At 40.5% G+C, this 21,356-nt stretch overlaps 1 protein-coding gene across 1 annotated transcript in view; it reads right to left on the minus strand.

Moving 5' to 3' along the window:
• Positions 1-21,356, minus strand: part of LOC122564827 (protein crumbs homolog 2-like) — a 182,181-nt gene that overhangs the window by 86,290 nt on the left and 74,535 nt on the right. The window contains exon 3 of the mRNA XM_043720129.2: positions 1,653-1,848. Within this exon, the coding sequence (XP_043576064.2) occupies positions 1,653-1,848 (196 nt within the window). The remainder of the gene's footprint in view (positions 1-1,652; positions 1,849-21,356) is intronic.

Below are 21,356 nucleotides of genomic sequence, written 5' to 3' on the forward strand. Positions count from 1 at the left end.
ATATTGCTGCTTCACAAATCCTGGTTATTTACAGAATTCTCAAAAGCCATTGCTGCATTACGACTGATCCTGTTCATTTTAAAGATGGAACATGCTAAAACATTGCCTCTCTACTACTGTCACTTGTGGCCCACATACAAAATACACACACACAAAATAGGCACTGAGTAGGCCACTCAGTCCCTTGAGCCTGCTCTGCTATTCAATATGATTATGGCTGATATGGTTGTATTTTCAACGCCACATTCCCATCCACACCTGCTAACCTTTGATTCCATTGCATAAAGAGAATCTATTCACCTCTGCCTTAAAACTTTTCAATGGTCTTCCTGCCACCACAGTCCAGAGTCACACATCCCTCTGAGGGACAAAGAAATTCTCATCTCTGCTCTAAAGGAGCAACCTCAAGTTATAACTCATTGTACTCCAGTTCCTCATTATTCCACAAGAAGAAACATCTTTTTCACGAACCCCATTCAGGATCTTACACACTTCAATTTAATCATGTTCTACACTTCTAAGCTCCAGAAACAAGCCCAGTCCAACCAACCAATAAGGCAACCTATTCATTCCAAGTATCAATCTCCTCTGAATTGTCTCTAATATATTTACATTCTTTCTTAAATAAGGAGACCAAAACTACATGTCAAGGTCCCATCTCACCCATACTCTCTAAAACTGATCAATAACAAATTACTTTTATCTTCATAATAAAGGATAACATCCCATTGGCCTCCTTGATTACATGCTTTACCAACATATTAACATTTGGTGACTCATGCCTTCGAACCTTTCAAGTTTCCATAGCCATTCTTTGTTGGGGTAATTCTCTGCTGTTTTGTTCTTCCTGTCAAAGTAAACAACTTCTCATTTTTCACATTGTATGCCAGATTTTGGCCACTCATTCATTCTATCCATGCCCTTTTGCAAACACTTAGTGTTCTCTTCACAACCTACTTTCCTCTCTTTGTGTCACCTTCACTTACTATCAGTTGATCCCCGCATCTAAATCTTGATGATGCAAACTTTAAGCACCCAGCACAAACCCCTGTGAGATTCCATGCATCCCATTCTGCCCTAGCTTTGTGTTTCCTGATTTCCTTAACTTATATTATGTGTAAAGAATTATTCATTTTTATTTCCACCTCAATCAGTTTTAAGAAGGTTTCCAGGTTTTGTTTCCTCTGAGATGTTTCTATTTCTGTAGCTAATCAGTCAAAACTTTAAAGACAAAAATCAAAATTGGAATAATAAAATATAAGCAGAAATATTTCTAAATAATTCCAGGCTGGTTGTTGGTAATAAGTCACTGCAAACAAATTATTAGTCTAAAATTATCTTTGTCATTGAGGGTGTCAAAGCTATTTCTAGATAGTTTGTGGATGAATCCAAATGTTTGTTTTCTTCAGAATTATCAACATTCTTTTCTCTTTCCTTCAGAGGATTCATCTTGCTTTTCACAAACTTTCTATCTGTACCACTGACTGACTTTTCTTCAACTCAAACCAGATCCAGGTGTGACACAATAATGGATTTGCGATGACCTTAATGCACGTTAGAATGACCGTCCTATGAGGTCCACCTGTTTTGTAAGAAAGTAAAATCATTAGTGTCAATGCTGTGATAAGGAAGCAATGCAATGTGTTCCTTACCCATTGATCATGTCCTTGCATGTTCCTCGGTTGATACATGGATTGCTGGCACATTCGTCAATATCTGTCTCGCAGTCAACTCCCTCATAACCAGGAGCACATAAACAGTCATAGAATGCAATGTTGTCTCTACACGTACCACCATGCTGACAGGGGTTAGATTCACATTCATTTATTTCAACTTCACAGTTCAGACCTTAGGAAATTAAAAGATAAATGTAGATTTTAAACAAAGTCTTATACTTTTGATTTTCAATAGGAACATTTCTACATAGAAAACAATCAAAGGTTTAGAAAATAGGATTTTCTTCAGTAGAATGAAAATGAAGGCAATGTGATAATGAGGGAGAAACAGGTAAATAAAGATGGAAAGGTGAAGAATTTTCTTTGGGGGTCACTCTGAATTCGAGCGTTAACTCACATAGATGTCAGCTGAACCTCAATCTGATAGACAGTGCTTATGTTATTCCTCCAATCAGAATTCAAACGCTTTACCATGGTGACAGTCTGTTTCAGTGATGGGATTTTGGAAATAAATTCAAACTTAAATCTGTAAATTTAAGATGGAAAAGCCATAGCAACCATCCATTGTTTAAGAAACATACCAAAAGGCTACAACAAGAAAAATAGACATTGCTTGTAATTTTGCAAAATTTAAATAATTGATGATTTGAATATAAAGTGTTTTGCTTCTGCTATTGGTGAGCAGATTAATGAGTCCATAAACATTTGATGGACATTATTCAAGATGCTTCATGACAGTTTCCGAAATTATCTTTAGGTTTGGGAAAATATTCTATCTGTGGCTCCAACTGCAGTTTTTCCCATCGTTTCTGCCTGTCTGAAATATCGTAAAAAAAATGTAAACCCCTCAAATACTTACCTTCATCTCACAAGCTCAGTTGGAATCCTAGCATTGTTACAGCACAGAAGAAGGCCATTTGATCCATCATGTCCATGATGGTTCCCCTAAGGAGTACTTGCAGTTGAAATATTTCTGTATTCTGCTGGGGGTCCTGGAGTTGTATAGTTTGTAACTATCTATCCTGTGGCATTTAGAAGTCATGCAACATTGTATTTAATTCTAACTGTCCCAGTCTCCCCGAGGAATGGGGAAAACTGCAGACCACAAACTGATGAAACACTGCTGGTCCATTACAGGACATGACCACACCAAATGCCAGCTAGTGCTGCTGTGTCTCTGACATTATAAAAATAAACAACCTGTCCAGAGTGTTCTTCATTCATTAGGAGCACCAGAGTCAGGCCAGCCAATCCCAGAGCAAAAGTTATTGGAAAACGTAGTATAAATCAAAATCCAGAAGACAGGTTAACTATTATCTGGCAATGAATATAATGTGTTGACCCATTCATGGAAGAATTGCTGGTGGTATAGTTTCAACAGCTCAGTGAGTGACAGTGTATTTTATCACACATAATAACTTGCAGTGTAGCTCGTGGTGTTTAATATGAAGTACAGACTCATGGTTATCACAACATCTGGTACCCAAATGAGCCAATCTAACTCCTCTTATGAATGGAGTCCAACAGGGTATTCATTGGATTCATAGACAATATTTAGATACTGAATAGTAAAAGAATAAATAATTAATTCTACCTGCTGTAATTGTATGAAATTGAAAAAAAGGACATTGCCAGTAATTGTGAAGTATATTTTTTCAGTCAGTTTCCTTTATTTTTATCCGGACCGATGACTGACTAGTAATACTCACTAGAATTCCTTGCTACCAAGCACTGAGGAGAAGGGGTAGCAAACTCAAAACAGAGTTGAGGAGAAACTACTTCTCCCAAATCATAGAATCATGTAATCCCCAGAGTGTTGGCCCAACAAGTCCACACTGATCCTCCGAAGAGTATCCCACCCAAACCCATTCCCCTACCCAATTACTTTACATTTACCCCTAACTAATGCATCTAACTTCCACATACCTGAACATTATGGACAATTTAGCAAGGCCAATTCACCTAACCAAAGGTGTGAATCTGTGGAATTCACTACAAGTGTGGTGGATGCTGGAACAGTGGGTAAATTTAAGGGATAGTTAGAAAGATTTTAAATTGGTAATGGGGTTAAAGGGATATGGAGAGAAGGCAAGAAAATGGGGCTGAGGAGCATATCACCATGATCAAATGGTGGAACAGACTTGATGGGCCAAATGACTTTATTCTGCTCCGATATCTTATGAATTTATGCAACAGTGTGTGAGCATATGCACTCCTGTATCTAACATGTCCCACCTTTTATCTGACGACAATGAAAAAGACTTTTCGGTAAAATGAAAAAGCTAACACTCCAGTCTCAGTATAACCCCAAGGAACAGCACCGCATTATTCTGCTGAGCATCTTACTGTCTTCTAGACTGAACAATGAACTGAACAATTCCAGACCACAATCTCTGCCCCATTTTGCTTCCCTTATTTTTGCAGGTATTAGGCTTACTGTTGTTTTCCTCTTGTTTTTGCTTTCACATTCTGCTATTCACACCTACTCTAGATATGTGTTTCACATCTTTACTCATTTCCATTATTAATCCCATTCACTTTGGACCTGACCTCTGTTGCTCTATGGTTTAATTTCTGGATTTATCCTTTATCATAGACTTTCTATTTTGCTGTTTTTGTCACTACAAATTCATCACCCCCTTTCTTAATTTGCTTGGAACCTTTTACATTTCTATTCTGTACTAGGCTGGTGAAAGATCAGCGGCCTGTAACGTTGGGCCAAATTTCAATATAACATGAGAAATAGGAGCTGGAGAAGATCATACAGTCAGTTGAGCTTGCTGAGACATTCATGGCTGAAATTGGGCTCCATCCCTGCAGTCATTGTGACAAGGTCAGCCAGGTGGACCTCACACAACACGAGCTCCCTGAGTGCGGCTGTTAACCTGGGTCAATTAAGCAGCCCTGGCTGACAGATATAACCAGGAGTGTCAGAGGTATTGTTTCCTCTGAGAGCTGGTTTTAAGGAAGCTGGATCAGTGTCAAAAACTCTTCATGTGTAAATAAAGGGTGACTTAGTTATGGAATACCAGACTCTATGGAGTTAATTCAATTCCCACTTTGCTGGTTGGTCCCCATATCACTTCATTCCCTAAGAGAACAAAACTCTGTCTGTCTCAGCCTTAAAGATGTTCAAAGATGGAACTCCACAACTCTCTGGGGCAAAGAGTGTCACGATAATAGTAAATATGAACTATTGAATTTTACTTTACATCATCTGATTGCTATACTTGGGATGTTTCACGGAATAAAATGTTTTTGTTTTACAAAGGAAGATTCGTGGACCTAAGATGGCTGCAGTGTTCACCTGGCCACAAATTGAAGCAAGATTTGTGGAATTCATGTGGAATAAAATAAAGCATCTATACTGAAATAGCCATTTTATGTAAAGACACTGAAACCAGACATCTGAGCAACATCAGGAAATTTGCATTTTCTGTTTAATTTACACTGATATTATAACTTCACATATTGGGAGATGAAACCAGCTAGCCAGCTTGGAAAAATGATGGAACTGGACTTTGGAGTATATCGTGAACTATGGTTCAACAGCTACTTTTAAGCAGCAGGGTAGAGAGAAGAACATGAGTCCATAAGAGCAGGTGTGCACACACTGTCTCTGTCTGTCTGTCTCTCTCTTTCACTATCTCTCTATCCACCCCGCCCTCCCCACCCCACACCTGTCTGGTTCTCTCATCTCAAATAAATAGTTCCTGGTTAAAATGCAATATATGCAAACAAGTTCTCATTCATTGAGGGCCTAAGATATCTACAGATTTTGCTCCTGTTGCAGATATGAGTCAACAATTAATTGTCCTTCAGGTTTAAAACATTAAAGGCAATAAGGTCTTCTAAACTTCATATCCTTATGTTCCCCTTTCTGTACGAGATACTCTTCCTTTTAAGCTGATTACATGTACTTGTGTGTATGTTTTCTGTTGTGTTTTTAGTCTTTGTTTCCATGGGGTTACTAAGGATTAAGATTTCTCTTTCTTTCACTTGGTAGTTGGCTCCATCATTTTCTAGTGTACTATGTTTTACTTAAAATGCAATTGCTGTTTGCTAAAAAAGGACAAATATTGATGACCAAAAGGTGAGTAAAAAAAGGGAAGCCAATACCACCTCCTCATCTGGTTGTAACAAGAAACCCAGAAGTTCTGTGAACATCCCCACTTCTGACCTTATGACGGAGGGAAGGTCATTGACAAAGTAACTGAAAATGACACTAACCTACAGAAAAGTCCCAGAGGTGAGGTGACTGACCTCGAACCACCATAACCATTATCTTTCATGCTGGCCTTGACTCCAACCAAGGGAGAGATCTCCACCTGATTCCCATTGACTCTATTTTGCTAGAGCTCCTTAATGCCATACTTGATCAAATTTGGCCTTAATGTCAAGGGCTGTCTCTCTCACTTCACCTATTAAATTTAGCTCTTATGTCCATGTTTGAACTAAGGTTGTAATGAGTTCAGAAGCTGAGTGGCCTTGGCAGAACCCAAACTGGGCATCACTGAGCAAATCATTGCTGAATAGGTGCTGCTTGATAATGCTGCTGACGACACCTTCTGTCACTTTACTGTTGATTTAATTGGCTGCATTGGATTTGTATTGCTTTTTGTGTTGAGGACATAACTATGCGGATTTCTCTGGAGTATTGTGTGCAGTTTTAGTCACCACACTACAGGAAGAATATGGAGGGTTTCGAAAGGGTGCAAAAGAGGTTTACCAGGATGTTGCCTGGATTGGAGTGTATTAGCTATAAAAAGAGGTTGGCCATACTTGGATTGTATTCACAAGAGTGTCAGAGGCTGAGGGACAACCTGATAGAAATGTATACAATTGCGAGGGGCATGGATAAGGAGAATAATCTGTTTCCTAAGGAGGAAATGTCAAATGCTAGAGAGTTTTGGTTTAAGGTGAGAGGGGGAAAGTTTAAAGGAGATGTGCAAGTAAGGTTTCAGCATCCAGAGGGTGGTAGGTGTCTCAAATACATTGCTAGGGGAGGTAGTGAAGCAGATATGACAGGAATGTTGAAGAGCCATTTCGACAAACACATGACCAGGCAGGGAATGGAGGGATATGGACCAGATGGGTTAGTTTAGAATTATGGTTGACGCAGGCATGATGGGCCAAAAGGCCTGTTCCTGTGATATACTGTTCTATGTTATACAACATTTTCAAGTAGATGCCAGTATTGTAGCTACGGCTGCCAGTGCCCCATTAACCATGACCCACTTCTCCCACACCAATGCTTCAGCCACACTTTCAGCCTCTCATAAAATTTGCCCCATGTCCATTTGAACGTGGTTCAACTCATAATTTAGGGATTATGACTTTTGAGATTTTATTTTGTAATTTGGCACCTAGCTCTTCTTAGTGACAATACAAACCTCCTTTGTCATGCTCAAATCATTGGTACCTACAACTGAATGATCTCCCATTCACTGCATGTTCCTCTCCAAGTCCTGAACTCTGGCACTGAGCAGGCAGCACAGCTGTTTGCATGTATGCTGTTTGCTGAAAAGAGTTGTGTTAATAACCCTCTTTACACTACTGTAACTACCACCATAACATTCATTTTTGTTCCCCCAACTTAGAGTCATAGAGATGTACAGCATGGAAACAGACCTTTCGGTCTAACTCGTCCATGCCGACCAGATACCCTAAATTAATCTAGTCCCATTTGCCAGCACTTCGCCCATATCTCTCTAAACCCTTCCTATTCATGTACCCATCCAAATGCCTTTTAAATGTCGTAATTTTACCAGCCTCCACTACTGCCTCTGGCAGCTCATTCCATACACGTACCACCCTCTGTGTGAAAAAGCTGCCCCTAGATCCCTTTTAAACCGTGACTAGCTCATCCTCCCAGAAGCCCTTACTTTCATCCAGATAAAGTAAAAGAACCTCAAGCTTGTTGGACTATTGCAAAGGTTGAAGCTCCTGCCTCCTGTCTCTCCTTATGGGCTTCACTTATTCTCATACTGTCCTGTCGTTGAACACTGTCTAAATCAGACCCAATATTAAGATGTATAACTGCCTTTTGGTACAATGAGCTCCCCCCTCACCCACCCCCAGACTGAAGAAGGATTACACCCAAAACATTGACTTGTGCACCTCCTGATGCTGCCTGGCTTGCTGTGTTCTTCCAGCCTCCTGCCTGTCTACTCTTGGTACAATGAATCCAGGTAAGTTCCTGTGGTTCAACTTCCAACTCATAAACTCAGATGAAAAGCTACTTAAATTACAAATATATTTTATATAATTAATAGGAGATACCAGAAGACAGCCATGACAGTAACTGCTTTAAATGGACAGAATGGTGTTTTAAAAATTAGTTTCATACAATATAACCATGTTTGCCTACTCTTAGCAAGGTCTCATTCTTCTGTGAGCGGATTGGCTAAGATTCTGGTGTGCGCATAATCAGTTAAGAATCTGTCTTTATCGTGCATATTGGTGAATTTGTGTGACCCAGAGTCTTATAACAGCATATGGTGAAGCAAGAGAGGGAGAAAGTCTGAAAACAGTGCAAAAGGGGGTGAGAGTGTAGAATGAGAAACTTAATATAACACCAGAGGGAGTGATAGAGAGAGGGCGTGCCAGAAACTAAACCACAATGCGTGAGGAAAACAGAGTGTGGAACTGGAACTGGAACTGCTTCATCTGTGGGAGGAATGCAGTGGTGTTTGTCAAGGTTCGTCCCGAGCAGCGCGTGACACGGGACTCCGTGCTCTACGGCCTGTTCCCCGGGACGCACACCGAGACGAACATTAACTGTGCCTGGAGGATCATCAACTCGGTGAAGGACGCTCTCCGGGCGGTCCGAAACCTGTTGATCTTCCAGCTGAAGGAGTTGACCCTGACTGAGTGTTGCAGACTGGCACATTCCAAGGTCCAGGACTACATGTTGAGGGACGCGCTGAAGCTTGGGGCAGCTGCCGCCAAGGCGCGATGGGGAAAGACCACTGTGTAACATCTGCCTGCCTAAAGAAGAACAGGGGGCCCACGCAGTCTTTTGGGCTCTGCTGATGCCTCAGCTAAAAATGTAATCGTACAGACCTGTAAATAGGAATGATTACTCTGTTTTCGATATGCAAACAAATGGAATGTTTACATATGTATGGCATGTCCAGTTGTACAGATTATCAAAGTATTTTTTGAATAAAGTATATTTTTGAAAAAAAAAATCTGTGGTCTGCATTCTGAGAAAGATGTGACAGCACAGGAAAACAGGTAAGTAATCGATTGGTGAGTACTGTGCTTGGTAGGTCTTTCAAAACTCATGGAATTTATGTTAATAAGAATTAGGAACCTTATTCAGACTGCTCTGCCCTTCAATAAGATCATCATCATTAATTGTTTGTGCTTCAAATTCCACACTCCTATGTACTCCTGATAAATGTTAATTGTTTTGCTAACACAGGCTATCTACCTTCACCTTAACTGACCCCATTCTCCACTGCTTTTTGAGGTAGAGAGTTTGAAAGTCGCACAGCCCTCTGAAAGAAAACAAAAACACTCTCCTCAACTTTGACCTCAAAAGGCCATCCCAAACATTGGGCAGAAACTTGCCAAAAATGTGGGCATTGGTGAGTTATTTGGGGAAATAAAGTGAGATTGACAGAAGTTAATTCTCAAAATTCAGAAAAACATAGTCTGATTTTCAAAGAGGTTTTGAACAAAGGAGACAAAAATCTCAATCTGAGAGGCGAGAGGCCTGTTTGCATTCATTTGAATGCTGTAGTATGAAACTAATCTTACCTCATCAATATGTAGTTTTCTGTTGTCCCACCAACTAGGCAGAAACCAGTCCTGCAATAACACCACTAGGCCATTGCCATCCCCTTGATTAATATTAAATTCTGTGGGAATTTCAGTTAGTTTGGATGGCTAAATGGTTAGAGTACAATGCACAATGATGCTAACAGCAGGCACTGAATGCCCAATAGGGCTGTAGCCATTCACTGAGGTGAGCCTTGTAGCTTTGCCCTGTCATGGCAGGGTAATGCCCCTCAAGCTGTTTCTCTCCCAGAGAACAATGCCCATGATTCACTGTGGCCTATGGCTAATTCCTTCCTTATTCAATTAGTTTAGATTCCATGTTAATGCAAGTAATCTAATAATTGCCCCCTCTTTGTATTTGTCATGCCCTTCCTTTTGTACAGAGTAATATCGAAATGTCATGCTTCTTCTGTCTGAGGTTGCCACACTCGACTTAGGCTCATCTTTGTCATCCCTCCCATTTCCTCATCACTCCCCCAAGAACCTACTAATTTTGATTTGTGCATATCCTTGGAAAGTAGCTCAGATCAGGAGCTGAAAATCACAGGATATTACTGCTTCCTTCATGGAATCACAGATTCAATACAGAACAGAGGGAGGCCATTTGGTCCATTGTTTAGCGTGTTGCTGGAAAAGCACAGCAGGTCAGGCTGCATCTGAGGAGCAGGAAAATCGAAGTTTTGGGCAGGATCCCTTCATCAGAATTCACCAGATCCTTAGTTTCCAGCACCACTCTAATCTCCAACATCTGCAGTCCTCACTTTTGCCCATTTGGTCCATTGTGCCTGCATTGGTTATAGTCATAGAGTCATAGAGATGTACAGCATGGAAACAGACCTTTCGGTCCAACCCATCCATGCCGACCAGGTATCACAACCCAATCTATTATCTTGTGCTAGTCTCCCCATACCCCTGCACACAATTACAATCCCAATAATCATTCCCTCTTGAATTCCTCAATTGAACCTGCCTCCACTACATTTCCAGGCTGTGTGTTCCATGTCCTAACAACTTACTGGGCGAAAAAGATAATTTTTTCACATCACACTTGCTTTTGTGTTTTTTCGGAAGCGATGTGCAAACTGCAAGGGTAATTGTCACCATTTCATGGTAACTACATATTAGTGCTAACATTCACAACTCTTGTGTCCATCCACAACTATCTTTAATCCATGCACATCACTTGTATCCACACTTCAAAAGCACCTACTTGGTTATGCGGCACTTTGAGATATCTGAGATGGTGAAAGATGCTTTACAACATATATTTCATTTTAATTTTGTGATAAAAGTGGAATTTAACTACTTTGAGTTTTGACACAATTATGGGAAAAATCTAGGACTAAAAATCCGTGTGAATTATACAAATAACTGAGATCAGATCTATAGGATTTCTGCTTAACACACCAATGGTGTAATGAGATTGGAATTTTTTGGTATTTCAACAACCTTGTTTTAACTTTCATTTATGGCTGTAAGTAATTACACAGAATTGAACTCCTTCAGTATCTAATGGAACTGAGTGCTTGAACCTTGGTTGCTGATAACACTGACTGCTTTAGCTTCACCCCCTCATCTATCAGACATAACTCACGGCGTCAGCCCTCTGGAAAGCAGCACGGTACCAGGGTTTCAGTGGAACCTGGGGCTTAAGTGTGTTTAAAGTCTCACACTTGAGATTTTGCAGGTTGTTTTGATGCTGATTTTACTATTCAGGGTGATGCATGAACAGTACAGATAGCAGACAAGAATGTTTCAGGCTGTGTCACAGGTCATGGCATTTTGATGGGAATTGAAATAAACTAACAAAAAGAAGCCAGTCAACTAAAGACTTAAAGGATGAATAATGACAAATACAGCATTATATATTTATCAGTACCATCCAAAGTATTTTCCTTTTGAATCTATTCCAGTATGAATGTGTTTTAGCAATACTAAGTTTTTATACCTTTATTACATTTTGTACATTGTTGGAAACTGTTTGAAAGAAATGTTTATTCACATATTTCTGAACAACACAGTTTGAAATCTTGCTGACAAGAACACAGCTTAAGTGTTGTTAAGCAAAGGACGATTTGCAACACCTTGAAGGAAGAATACTTTCTTCAGAATTGAAAACATCTGATTCAAAATGCTCTAATGGGAACAGGTTTTATTGAATTAGAATTTTACAAAATGCATCTCTCTTCATCCATTGAACAGTGGACCTAGGAAATTTGCAGCTTAATCAGCTGATGTATAATGGCCTTTGACCCTGCTAATCGGTAAAACTGATTTGTGTGTGTACACCGGATGAGTTGTAAATGATATGTAGATTTTAGCACAAGTATTATATTTACAATGAAGATCCACTGATGTGCATCAGTCCATTATGTGTTTTTTTTAAAAATCGAAAAACTAAAACTTTAATTTGATTCAATTTGTTAGATTGATATCCAACAAAGAATAGAAAATATTTCCTGCATTTAAATATTGTAGTTCTTTGTTTACCACATTCTTGCTTAACAATTTTAGGAATCTGTAATATTTCAATGGGAATTCATATCTGCTTTTGGCCTGCCTATGCTAGGAGGTGCTTTTCTAATGTTTTTCAAAAAAACTGTTACTACTTTCAAGAATGGCTTTGGATTATTTTTGAGTTTTCTTCTTTCAATATAGTTAGAAATAAGTTTTAAAGTGTACTGAAACTGCCAGACTGTCTGAACTTTGCTTTCTTCTGGCTCTGGATATGTCTTCTCCTCTACATTGCACGACCAGAAATAATTTTACACAAAACTGTGATTCCTGAGTTTCTTGAGTCTTTAGATATTCTGCAACATTTTGCTGAAGTCATCCAACAACTGCAGTTTACATTTATGTGTAATTCACAAAATTTCAGAACTAACTTCAAAGTTTTTAGAAGAAACTTTGCTGACTAAATTACTGAATTCAAGTGATATGTTGAACTCTAGACCACATATTCTACATTTCTTTTTGGAATGCCATTTGTCTGAGGGACAGCCATTATATTTCACAGGAGATATATATGTTGTTGGGTGTCTCATATGGAAATCTGTGGATGAAACTCTTTTTTTTTAATCCAGTGTGTGACCATGTAAATGTTGCCTCAGGAGTGTACTATTGAAAAGGTGTCATTTTTAATGTGATCCATGCCACCATTCATTCATCGGATAAGGGAGCCAGTTGGCCAGATGGCTGGTTTCTGATGCAGAGTGGCACCAACAACACTGGTTTAATTCCCATATAGTCAGAAGGTACCATAAAGGTTCTGCCTTCTCAACATCACCTCTGGCCTCGGGTGTGGAGACCCTCAGATTAAACTCACCACCCACCAACCCTCTCCAATGAGGGGGCAGCCCTATAGTTCATTGGGACTATGGTCATCAGATTGAATGGTAGTATGATGGAAACGATCTCATACAGTCATAGAGTCATACAGCATCAGTCCAGCCAGTCCATGCTGACCATGTTCCCAACCTAAACTCGTCCCACCTGCTTGCACTTGGCCCATACCCCTCTAAACCCTTCCTAATCATGAACTTATCCAAATGAAAAATAATCTTCAAATTTCTCTTTTTATCATAAGGTGATAGAAAACTAGGTGTTGATTATCAGCAAGCCAATTAGCAACCTTGGTGCACTATATCTAACATTTACTCAATTAACTTAATGATATGATTTAATATGACTAATTGAGATAAATTAGAATTCATTGTCTTTCTAAAATCATTAGGCTCCCAGTATTTTCCAAAAATGGACATGATATTTATGATGATCATGAATTTGGTTTACTGAATACACAAGCTTTTCCAATACACTTCATAAGAATGTTAGCTTTAGATTTCCAGACTCTAAACTACTGATCTAATATCAGTTGCTTTAGTTAGACAAGAGATGGAGAAAATGTGGTTGATGGTGGTTGAATTGTCCATTACAAATAAGTCAGTAAATTAATTCTCCTGATTGTAGTCAGTTAACTCAAAATAATCAAACAAGAAATTAATCAGCTCATGAACTGATACATCTAATTTCACAGTCAAATTGAGAACACAAACTTGGTTTTGTACCAAAATTAAATAATGAGTTCACTTAAGTTGCTTTTTTTTTTGTTTTTGAAGGGTTTTGAAATTTCTTAAGGGCTATGCTTTTGATTTTCAAGGTTCTTTTTGGTTTGCAGGATCCCCTTTCAGACTCATTGGCTCCTTCATTAGGTGGTACAACCATTAGTAATGATACCTTACTAATTCGTGTTGATATAGCTCGCTATTTAGACTCTCACAGAAGCAGAATGAGAAGAAATCAGCGATATCTCCCAGAATCATCATTCTTTCATTAACTCAAAGCCATAACATGCAAGGAAAATATTATTGTTCTAGACAGCACAGGACTTATATTGGCACAAGAAACAAGCATTGTTAAAAAATAACTGGCACACTTCAATGCACAAAATGTCATCTCTTTAAACATACCCTATGGGCTATTGCGTGTTTGTCTCAAACACGGCCACTGTACCTCATGTAATTCATAATGTGTAAGATGCTTTGAGATGTGATAACACACATGCAATATTCATGAAATGAAATTTCAATATTAAATAATACAATAGACAGAGTTCATTAAAATCATATCCATTACATTCCCCTCCTGTTGGTGTTCCTGAATTCTTGTAACTTTCATCTAAGCACTCCACTTTAATTTGCAAGGAATTCATTATCTCAATGTTCATGTTTTCAGCTGTATCAGTATTACCCCTCCCAACCCCAGCTCCTCTCACCCCTCCCAATCTCAGCTCCCCCCACCCCCACCCCCTCCCCCGAGCTCCAGCTCCTTTCTCTTCATACCCCAAACACTAGCTCCTCTCTCCCTCACCAAACCCAAATTCTTTCTCTTCCCCCCAACACCAGTTCCTCTCCCAATCCCAGCTCCACCCTCCCAACCCTAGCTCCTCTCTCCCCGCACCCTCCCAAAACCAGCTCCTTTCTCCCCTCTCACAACTCCAGTTCCTCTCTCTCCTCTCCCCCAACCCCAACTTCTCAATCCCTACTTTGCATCCTCAGTGCTTGAGTATAAAGGAAGCAGAAAAGAAATTTAAAAAGGAATTTGGAGAGGCAGAAGAAGCAATGAAATGTCGTTGGCAAGGAGGATTAAGGAGAATCCCAACAGAGTTTATATGTATTTTAGGAGCAAGTGTATAACTGGGGAAAGTGTAGCTCCACTCAAAGTCAAAGTGGGTGTGGAGTGAGAGCAAGTTGGTAAAGTGAGTAGAGTAAGAGAGTTGTACAGCACAGAAACAGATCCGTCAGTCCAACTTGTCCATGCTGACCAGATATCCTAAACTCATCTTGTCCTATTTTCCAGCATTTGGCCCATATTCTTCTAAACCCTTCCTATTCATATACCCATCCAGATGCCTGTTTTAATTGTGCCAGACTCCATCACCACCTCTGGCAGCACATTCCATATACACACCACCCTCTGCATGGAAAAGTTGTCCCTTTAAAAATCTTTCTCCTCTCACCTTAAATCTGTATCATTTAGTTTTGGACTCCCCTACCCTAGGGAAAGGACCTTGACTATTCACCCAATTCATTCTCCTCATGATTTTATAACCCTCTTTAAGGTCACCCCTCAGCCTCTGACACTCCAGGGAAAATAATACATTGCATTGGTATTCACCAAGAAGAAAGACATGGATGATGGTATGTTTTGAGACGGGAATGTTAATACTCTAAGGCATGTCAATATTAAGAAGGAGGAGGCATTGGTGAAATAACTCCACAGAGGCTAGTGTGCCATCACCAAGTCCTCTTTTATTTACACATGACGAGTCCTTGACACTATTCCAGTTTCCTCAAAGCCAGCTCTCAGAGTAAGTAGGCGGCACGGTGGCACAGTGGTTAGCACTGCTGTCTCACAGCACCTGAGACCCGGGTTCAATTCCCGCCTCATGCGACTGACTGTGTGGAGTTTGCACGTTCTCCCCGTGTCTGCGTGGGTTTCCTCCGGGTGCTCCGGTTTCCTCCCACAGCAAAGATGTGCAGGTCAGGTGAATTGGCCATGCTAAATTGCCCACAGTGTTAGGTAAGGGGTAAATGTAGGGGTATGGGTGGGTTGTGCTTCGGCGGGTCGGTGTGGATTTGTTGGGCCGAAGGGCCTGTTTCCACACTGTAATGTAATCTAATCTAATCTAAAAAAAAATCTAAGTAAAACCTCTGACACACCTGTTCTTATCTGTCAGCCAAGGCTCCCTGATTACACCAGATTAACACCCCCAATCAGGGAACTCATATTCTATGAGGTCCACCTGGCTGACCTCGTAATGATCAGTACATCCCTCCCACTCTGAGTCTGAGGACATAGGCTGGTTCTTTTTATTGTAGCTCTACCTCTGGTGTTTTAGCACTGAGTCGGGTTCCTCCGACTCTGCCTCGAAGAGAGTGGCATGTAACGCAGAGTGGCTCGCATCTTGTGCCCAAAGTGTTTCGGAACAAATTCATTCTCCTCTTCTAGCAGCAGAAGTGTCGAGGTTGCACCATCCACTGTGTCCATCTCAGATTCAGAGGTATCTTCAATACACGACAGAGAGGGAGAACCCACGGGTTCCAGAACAGTCAGAAAGGCTGTCAAGGAGCCGGGCACATTTTGCTCCCGCACTGTTTGCTAGTTTGCAGCTTGTGTGTGGTCCACATGCTTGTTCTAGACTGTTGCACTTACCTGACCTTTGTCCGTCTCTAGTCCTGACCTAATATTGATCATCCTCTTACCTCATGCAGGGCCGTTCTCATGGTTCCAACACCAAACTTTGTCACTTGAAGTAAACTGTCTCTTTCACTTTGCAGAGTCTTGTGTACAGCATTAGTGTTTCTGATGCTGTTTTACCCTGCCTTCAAAGTTTGGACTACTCTTTCTGCCAGACCATTGGATGATGGATGGTATGGAGCTGTCTTTCTATGTCGAATACAGTTCCACTTTAGGAAATACTCAAATTCCCTGTTGATAAATGATGACCCGTTATCTGGGAATCAATGCATTGCAAAAGATACATGCAGTTATTCTATTATCGTCTCCATGTTTGACGAATGAATGCTTTGCACATCCAGCCATTTTGAGTGGGCATCCACGATGACTAAGAACATTGAGTCCATGAAAGGACCTGCTTCGTTGACATGTAACCAAGTCCAAGATTTACCTGGCCATGCCCACTATACTCATAGTAATTTTTGTCCTTGTTGGCACTCTGGGCACTGCCCCACTAATGCAGCTATGCCTACATCTAATCCTGGCTACCAGACATGATTTCTCATCAACATCTTCATTTTGGAAACCCTTGGATGAGCCTGGTGGAGTTCAGTCAGTATCTGGCAATGACATTTGCTCGGCACAGCCACTCTTGTTCCCCTTAATAATATGCTCTCCGGTGATCTGCTCTCTCTGGTTCCAAAACGGTTTCAATTCTGGTTGTGACAGCTCTTTGGCTTCCCCCATCTCCACTGGCTGTTTCAGTTTTGCCAGGACTGGATCTTTCTGCATCCAAGGTCTGATATTGTCAGCTGTGACTGAAAATGTGTCCAGAAAATGTAAAACCGTTACAGACCCTTCCAGTGGTGATACAACTGGTGGTGTATCTGCCAGTGGGAGGTGGCTCAATGCATCCACATTTGCTACTTGGCCTCCCGGATGGTGTTCAACTTGTAGTTATCCACACTTAGTATTAGAGCCCACCACTGAATTCAGCCTGAAGCTACGGGCAGCACTGCCTTGTTCTTTTTAAGTAGACCAAGCAGGAGTTGTGGTTTGTTATTATTATGAATTGGTGGAACTTTCTAATTCCAAATATTTCTGCCAAACCTTCCTTTTCTATCTAGACATATTTATGCTCTGAATTAGCCAAAGTCCTGAATGCATATGCTATTGGGCATTCTTCTCCATTGGGCTACCTAAGAGCTAATATTATCCCAAAGCCCTATTTGGTTAGATTAGATTCCCTACAGAGTGGAAACAGGTCCTTCAACCCAACCAGTCCACACTGACCCTCTGAAGAGTAACCCACCCAGACCCATTTCCCTCTGACTAATGCACCTAACACTCAGGGCAATTTAGCATGGCCAATTCACCTGGCCTGCACATAAAGGAAACCAGAGCACCCGGGCAAACCCACACAGACACGGGAGAATGTGCAAACTCCACACACAGAGTTGCCCGAGGCTGGAAGTGAACCTGGGACGCTAGTGCTGTGAGGCAGCAGTGCTAACCACTGAGCCACCGTGCCGCCCCAGAGGAGGCATTGCAGATCATAGCTGTTTCTTCACTTCCCTGAAGGCTATGGTTTTGCTTTGTTTGAGGTTTTGTTGTGTGCTAACCTATAGTCCCTCTGGGATATGTCCTGAGTGAAGCTATGCAATTGTCTTCACTCCAGCATGTTCCCCAAGCTCAGTCGGCCTGGCAAGGGTGTTTACTTCTATTGGAATTCCCTGTAACTCATATGCTCCACCTGCTGTATTTTCCAATGACAAATCCAGTTGTAGTGCCTGTTTGAAGTCAAGTTTGACTTCAGCTAGTAGAGGGTTTTGCATGGTTACATCGTTAATCCCAAATACCAAATGGTCTCTCAGCATCTCATTAAAGGTTAAACCTTCACCACCTGCCTCTGCCTATCATCCTAACCTCATCAAAATCCTGATATGGATTCCGCGGTTCTCGAATTGCTGAGTAACACTGATAGCCATCTCAGAATTAGAGGAGGCTTGGGGCTGTATTATTCCCGAGCTAAATCTTACAACTTTTGAAAGGTTTCAGTATCTGGTGCCTCAGGGAATGTTAGGCTCCTAATAACTGAAAAAGCTGTGGGTCCACAAACCACCATGAGAATTACTCATTGCTTTTCACCCACCATAATGTTATTTGCCCAGAAGAAAAATGCATTTTTATCATATACTGGGCTCAATCTTCAATGACAGGATGAAACAGGTCAAGCTTCCCAAGTAATGGCATGATGTCAAAAATGGTTACCTATGACTGAAAAGTACCTATTGTGAGTGAATTTCTTCAGGAGCATGCTTTTCTCTCATTGCCACTGAAATAACTCCACAGAGGCCGCTTTCCCATCACCAAATCACTCTTCACTTACACATGGGGAGCCATTGACACTGATCCAGCTTCTTCAGGGCCAGGTCTCAGAGGGAACAGAATCTCTGACACTCCTTTTTATATATGTCAGCCAGGGCTCCCTGATTGGACCAGATTAGCAGCTCCAATCAGGGAACTCATATTCTATGAGGTCTACCTGGCTGACCTTGTTACAATCACTACAGTAGGGTGTCTTGAAAAATATTAAGGTAGATAAGTCCCGAGGGCCTGATGGGATCTATCCCAGGTTACTGCAGGATGCAAGGGAGGAGATTGCTGAGGCCTTAACAGAGATCTTTGTATCCTCTTTAGCTATAGGTGAGGTCCCAGAAGACTGGAGAATAGAAAATGTTGGCCCTTTGTTTAAGAAGGGAAACAGGGATAATCCAGGAAATTATAGGTCAGTGAGCCTTACATCAGTGGTAAGCAAATTATTGGAGAAGATTCTTAGGAACAGGATGTACTTACATTTGAAGAGGAATTAGCTTATTATGCATAGTATTAGGGATAAGGATAGGCTTTATCCCAGGGAGTTCTTGTCTCATAAACGTGATTGGGTTTTTTGAGGAAGTAACAAAAATGATTGATGAAGTTAAGGCAGTGGATGTTGTCTACATGGACTTTACAAAAGCATTTAACAAGGTTCCTCATGGTTTGCTAGTCCAGAAAATTAAGTTGCATGGAATAGTGAGTTGACAAGTTGGATACAAAATTGGCTCCGTCATAGAAGACAGAGGACATTCTATTTTTCGACTAGAGATTTGTGATCAGTGATGTTCCACAAGGATCAATGCTGGGACCTCTGTTGTTTGTAATATATATAAATGTTTTGGGTGAAGATATAGGTGGTTTGATTAGTACCTTTGCAAATGGCACAAAAATTGGTGGAGTTGTGAATAGTGAGGAAGTATGCAGCAGGATATAGATCAGTTAGGAAGTTGGGCAGAGAGATGGCAGATGGAATTTAATCTGGATAATTGTGAGGTAATGCATTTTGGAAGATCAAATGCAAAAGGAAAGTATACAGTAATGGATGGACTCTCATGAGCATTAATTTACAGAGAGATCATGAGGTGCAAGTCCATAGATCCCTGAAAATGGCAATGCAAGTGGATAAGGTGGTAAAGACGGCATACAGTATGCTTGCTTTCATTGGTCAGGGCATTGAGTATAAAAGTTGGCAAGTCATGTTGCAACTGTATAACATTTTATTAGGTCACATTTGGAGTATTGTCGACAGTTCTGGCTGCCATACTTTCTGAAAGATATGGAAGTTTTGGAGAGAATGGAGAAGAGGCTTATCAGGATGTTGCCTGGACTGGAGGAGGAACTTTAAAGGAGAAATGTGAGAAAGGTTTTATTTTACACAGAAGCTTGTAGGTGCCTGGAATATATTGCCAGGGAGGTGGTAGAAGCAGATATTTTAGCAAAATTTAAGAGGCATTTGGACAGATACATGAACAGGCAGAGAATAGAGGGATATAGACGAGGTGTAGGCAGGAGGAATTAGCTTCGAATAGCACCATGGTCAGTACAGACACAGTGGGCGAAAGGGCCTGTTCCTTTGCTATACTGTTCTATGCTGGAGATCTGAAACAAAAACAGAATGTGCTGGAGAAACTCAGCAGGTGTGGCAGCATCTGTGGGAAGAAAGCAAAGTTAATGGTTCAAGTCCAGTAATTCTTCATCAGAACTTTATGAAATGTACTGGAACCATTTTGCTTGTGGAATGATGATGTGATTTTATTTTCTTTGTGTTCAAATGCAATTTGAAAGGTTAAGAGTACAAATTCTTACATTAGACAACTCCAAGATGTCAATGTTTGTCGTCATTTTTAATTCACTTGGAATTGTATGACGTGGTTATGTAGGTGATATACTGTCAGTACCAAAGATATTTGAACACAAGGAAGATGAGAAAGGCGGTTGCCTTACCTTATACTACTTCATGTACCAGTATTTTCTTTTTGATTTCTGAAAACATTCAGACAAAATCTAAGAAACTGTGATTATCTATAATACATTTCTAGAGTTACTTACACTGTTTTTCCTACCAGTCCCACCCACAATGCACCTAATTTCATGTTATAGAATTTTGATCTTAATTTAAAAAAAGAAGGCTTTTGAGAAAATAATTAGTGTAGTATTCTTTCCACGAGTTGTGAATAAGTGAGTAGGGAGCATAAATTCATGATTACATTCGAAGTACAAAGGGGAAGCTGGGGACTCAGAGGGTAATGAAGAGCAAAAATGCTCTATTGCCAGGGATAGTTGTGTTAGAGACTCGAACATGATTTAAAAGGGAATTGGATATTTTTCTAAAAGGACAATTACAGAGAGCAGGAAAAGAAGATTGATGTGAACTACTTGAGTTGAATGGTCTTTCTGAGCTATAGAATTCTGTGATTCTGTTGCTTCTACGTTATTTTGTATTTTTTAACAGTTTCATTCATATTTATTTGGAATGAATGAATCAACTGACGTAAAATTGTGGGACAGTGTTTATGAGCTAATTTGTGCTCCTGAATTTTCTGAAAGGCTGTTACACCACTTAGCTTCTGGTAGCAGTGTCACTCAACAACCAAATTGTACAAGATTGATTCAGGAAAGTATTAGTTTATTCAAACACATGGGCAGCATGAGTTATGAGAATGGATAGTAGTATTAATAGTTTTCAATGGCTAAATTGAAACTTTGGATGAGACAGAGATGTCCTTTTTTATAGGTTTGTAAACGTAGTTCTCAGAAAACCTTTCTGGGAGGAGG

The sequence above is a fragment of the Chiloscyllium plagiosum genome, unplaced genomic scaffold (genome assembly GCF_037043375.1).
Source record: "Chiloscyllium plagiosum isolate Xiang-an unplaced genomic scaffold, Cpla_swu_hap1 HiC_scaffold_21, whole genome shotgun sequence".
Classification (NCBI taxonomy): Eukaryota; Metazoa; Chordata; class Chondrichthyes; order Orectolobiformes; family Hemiscylliidae; genus Chiloscyllium; species Chiloscyllium plagiosum.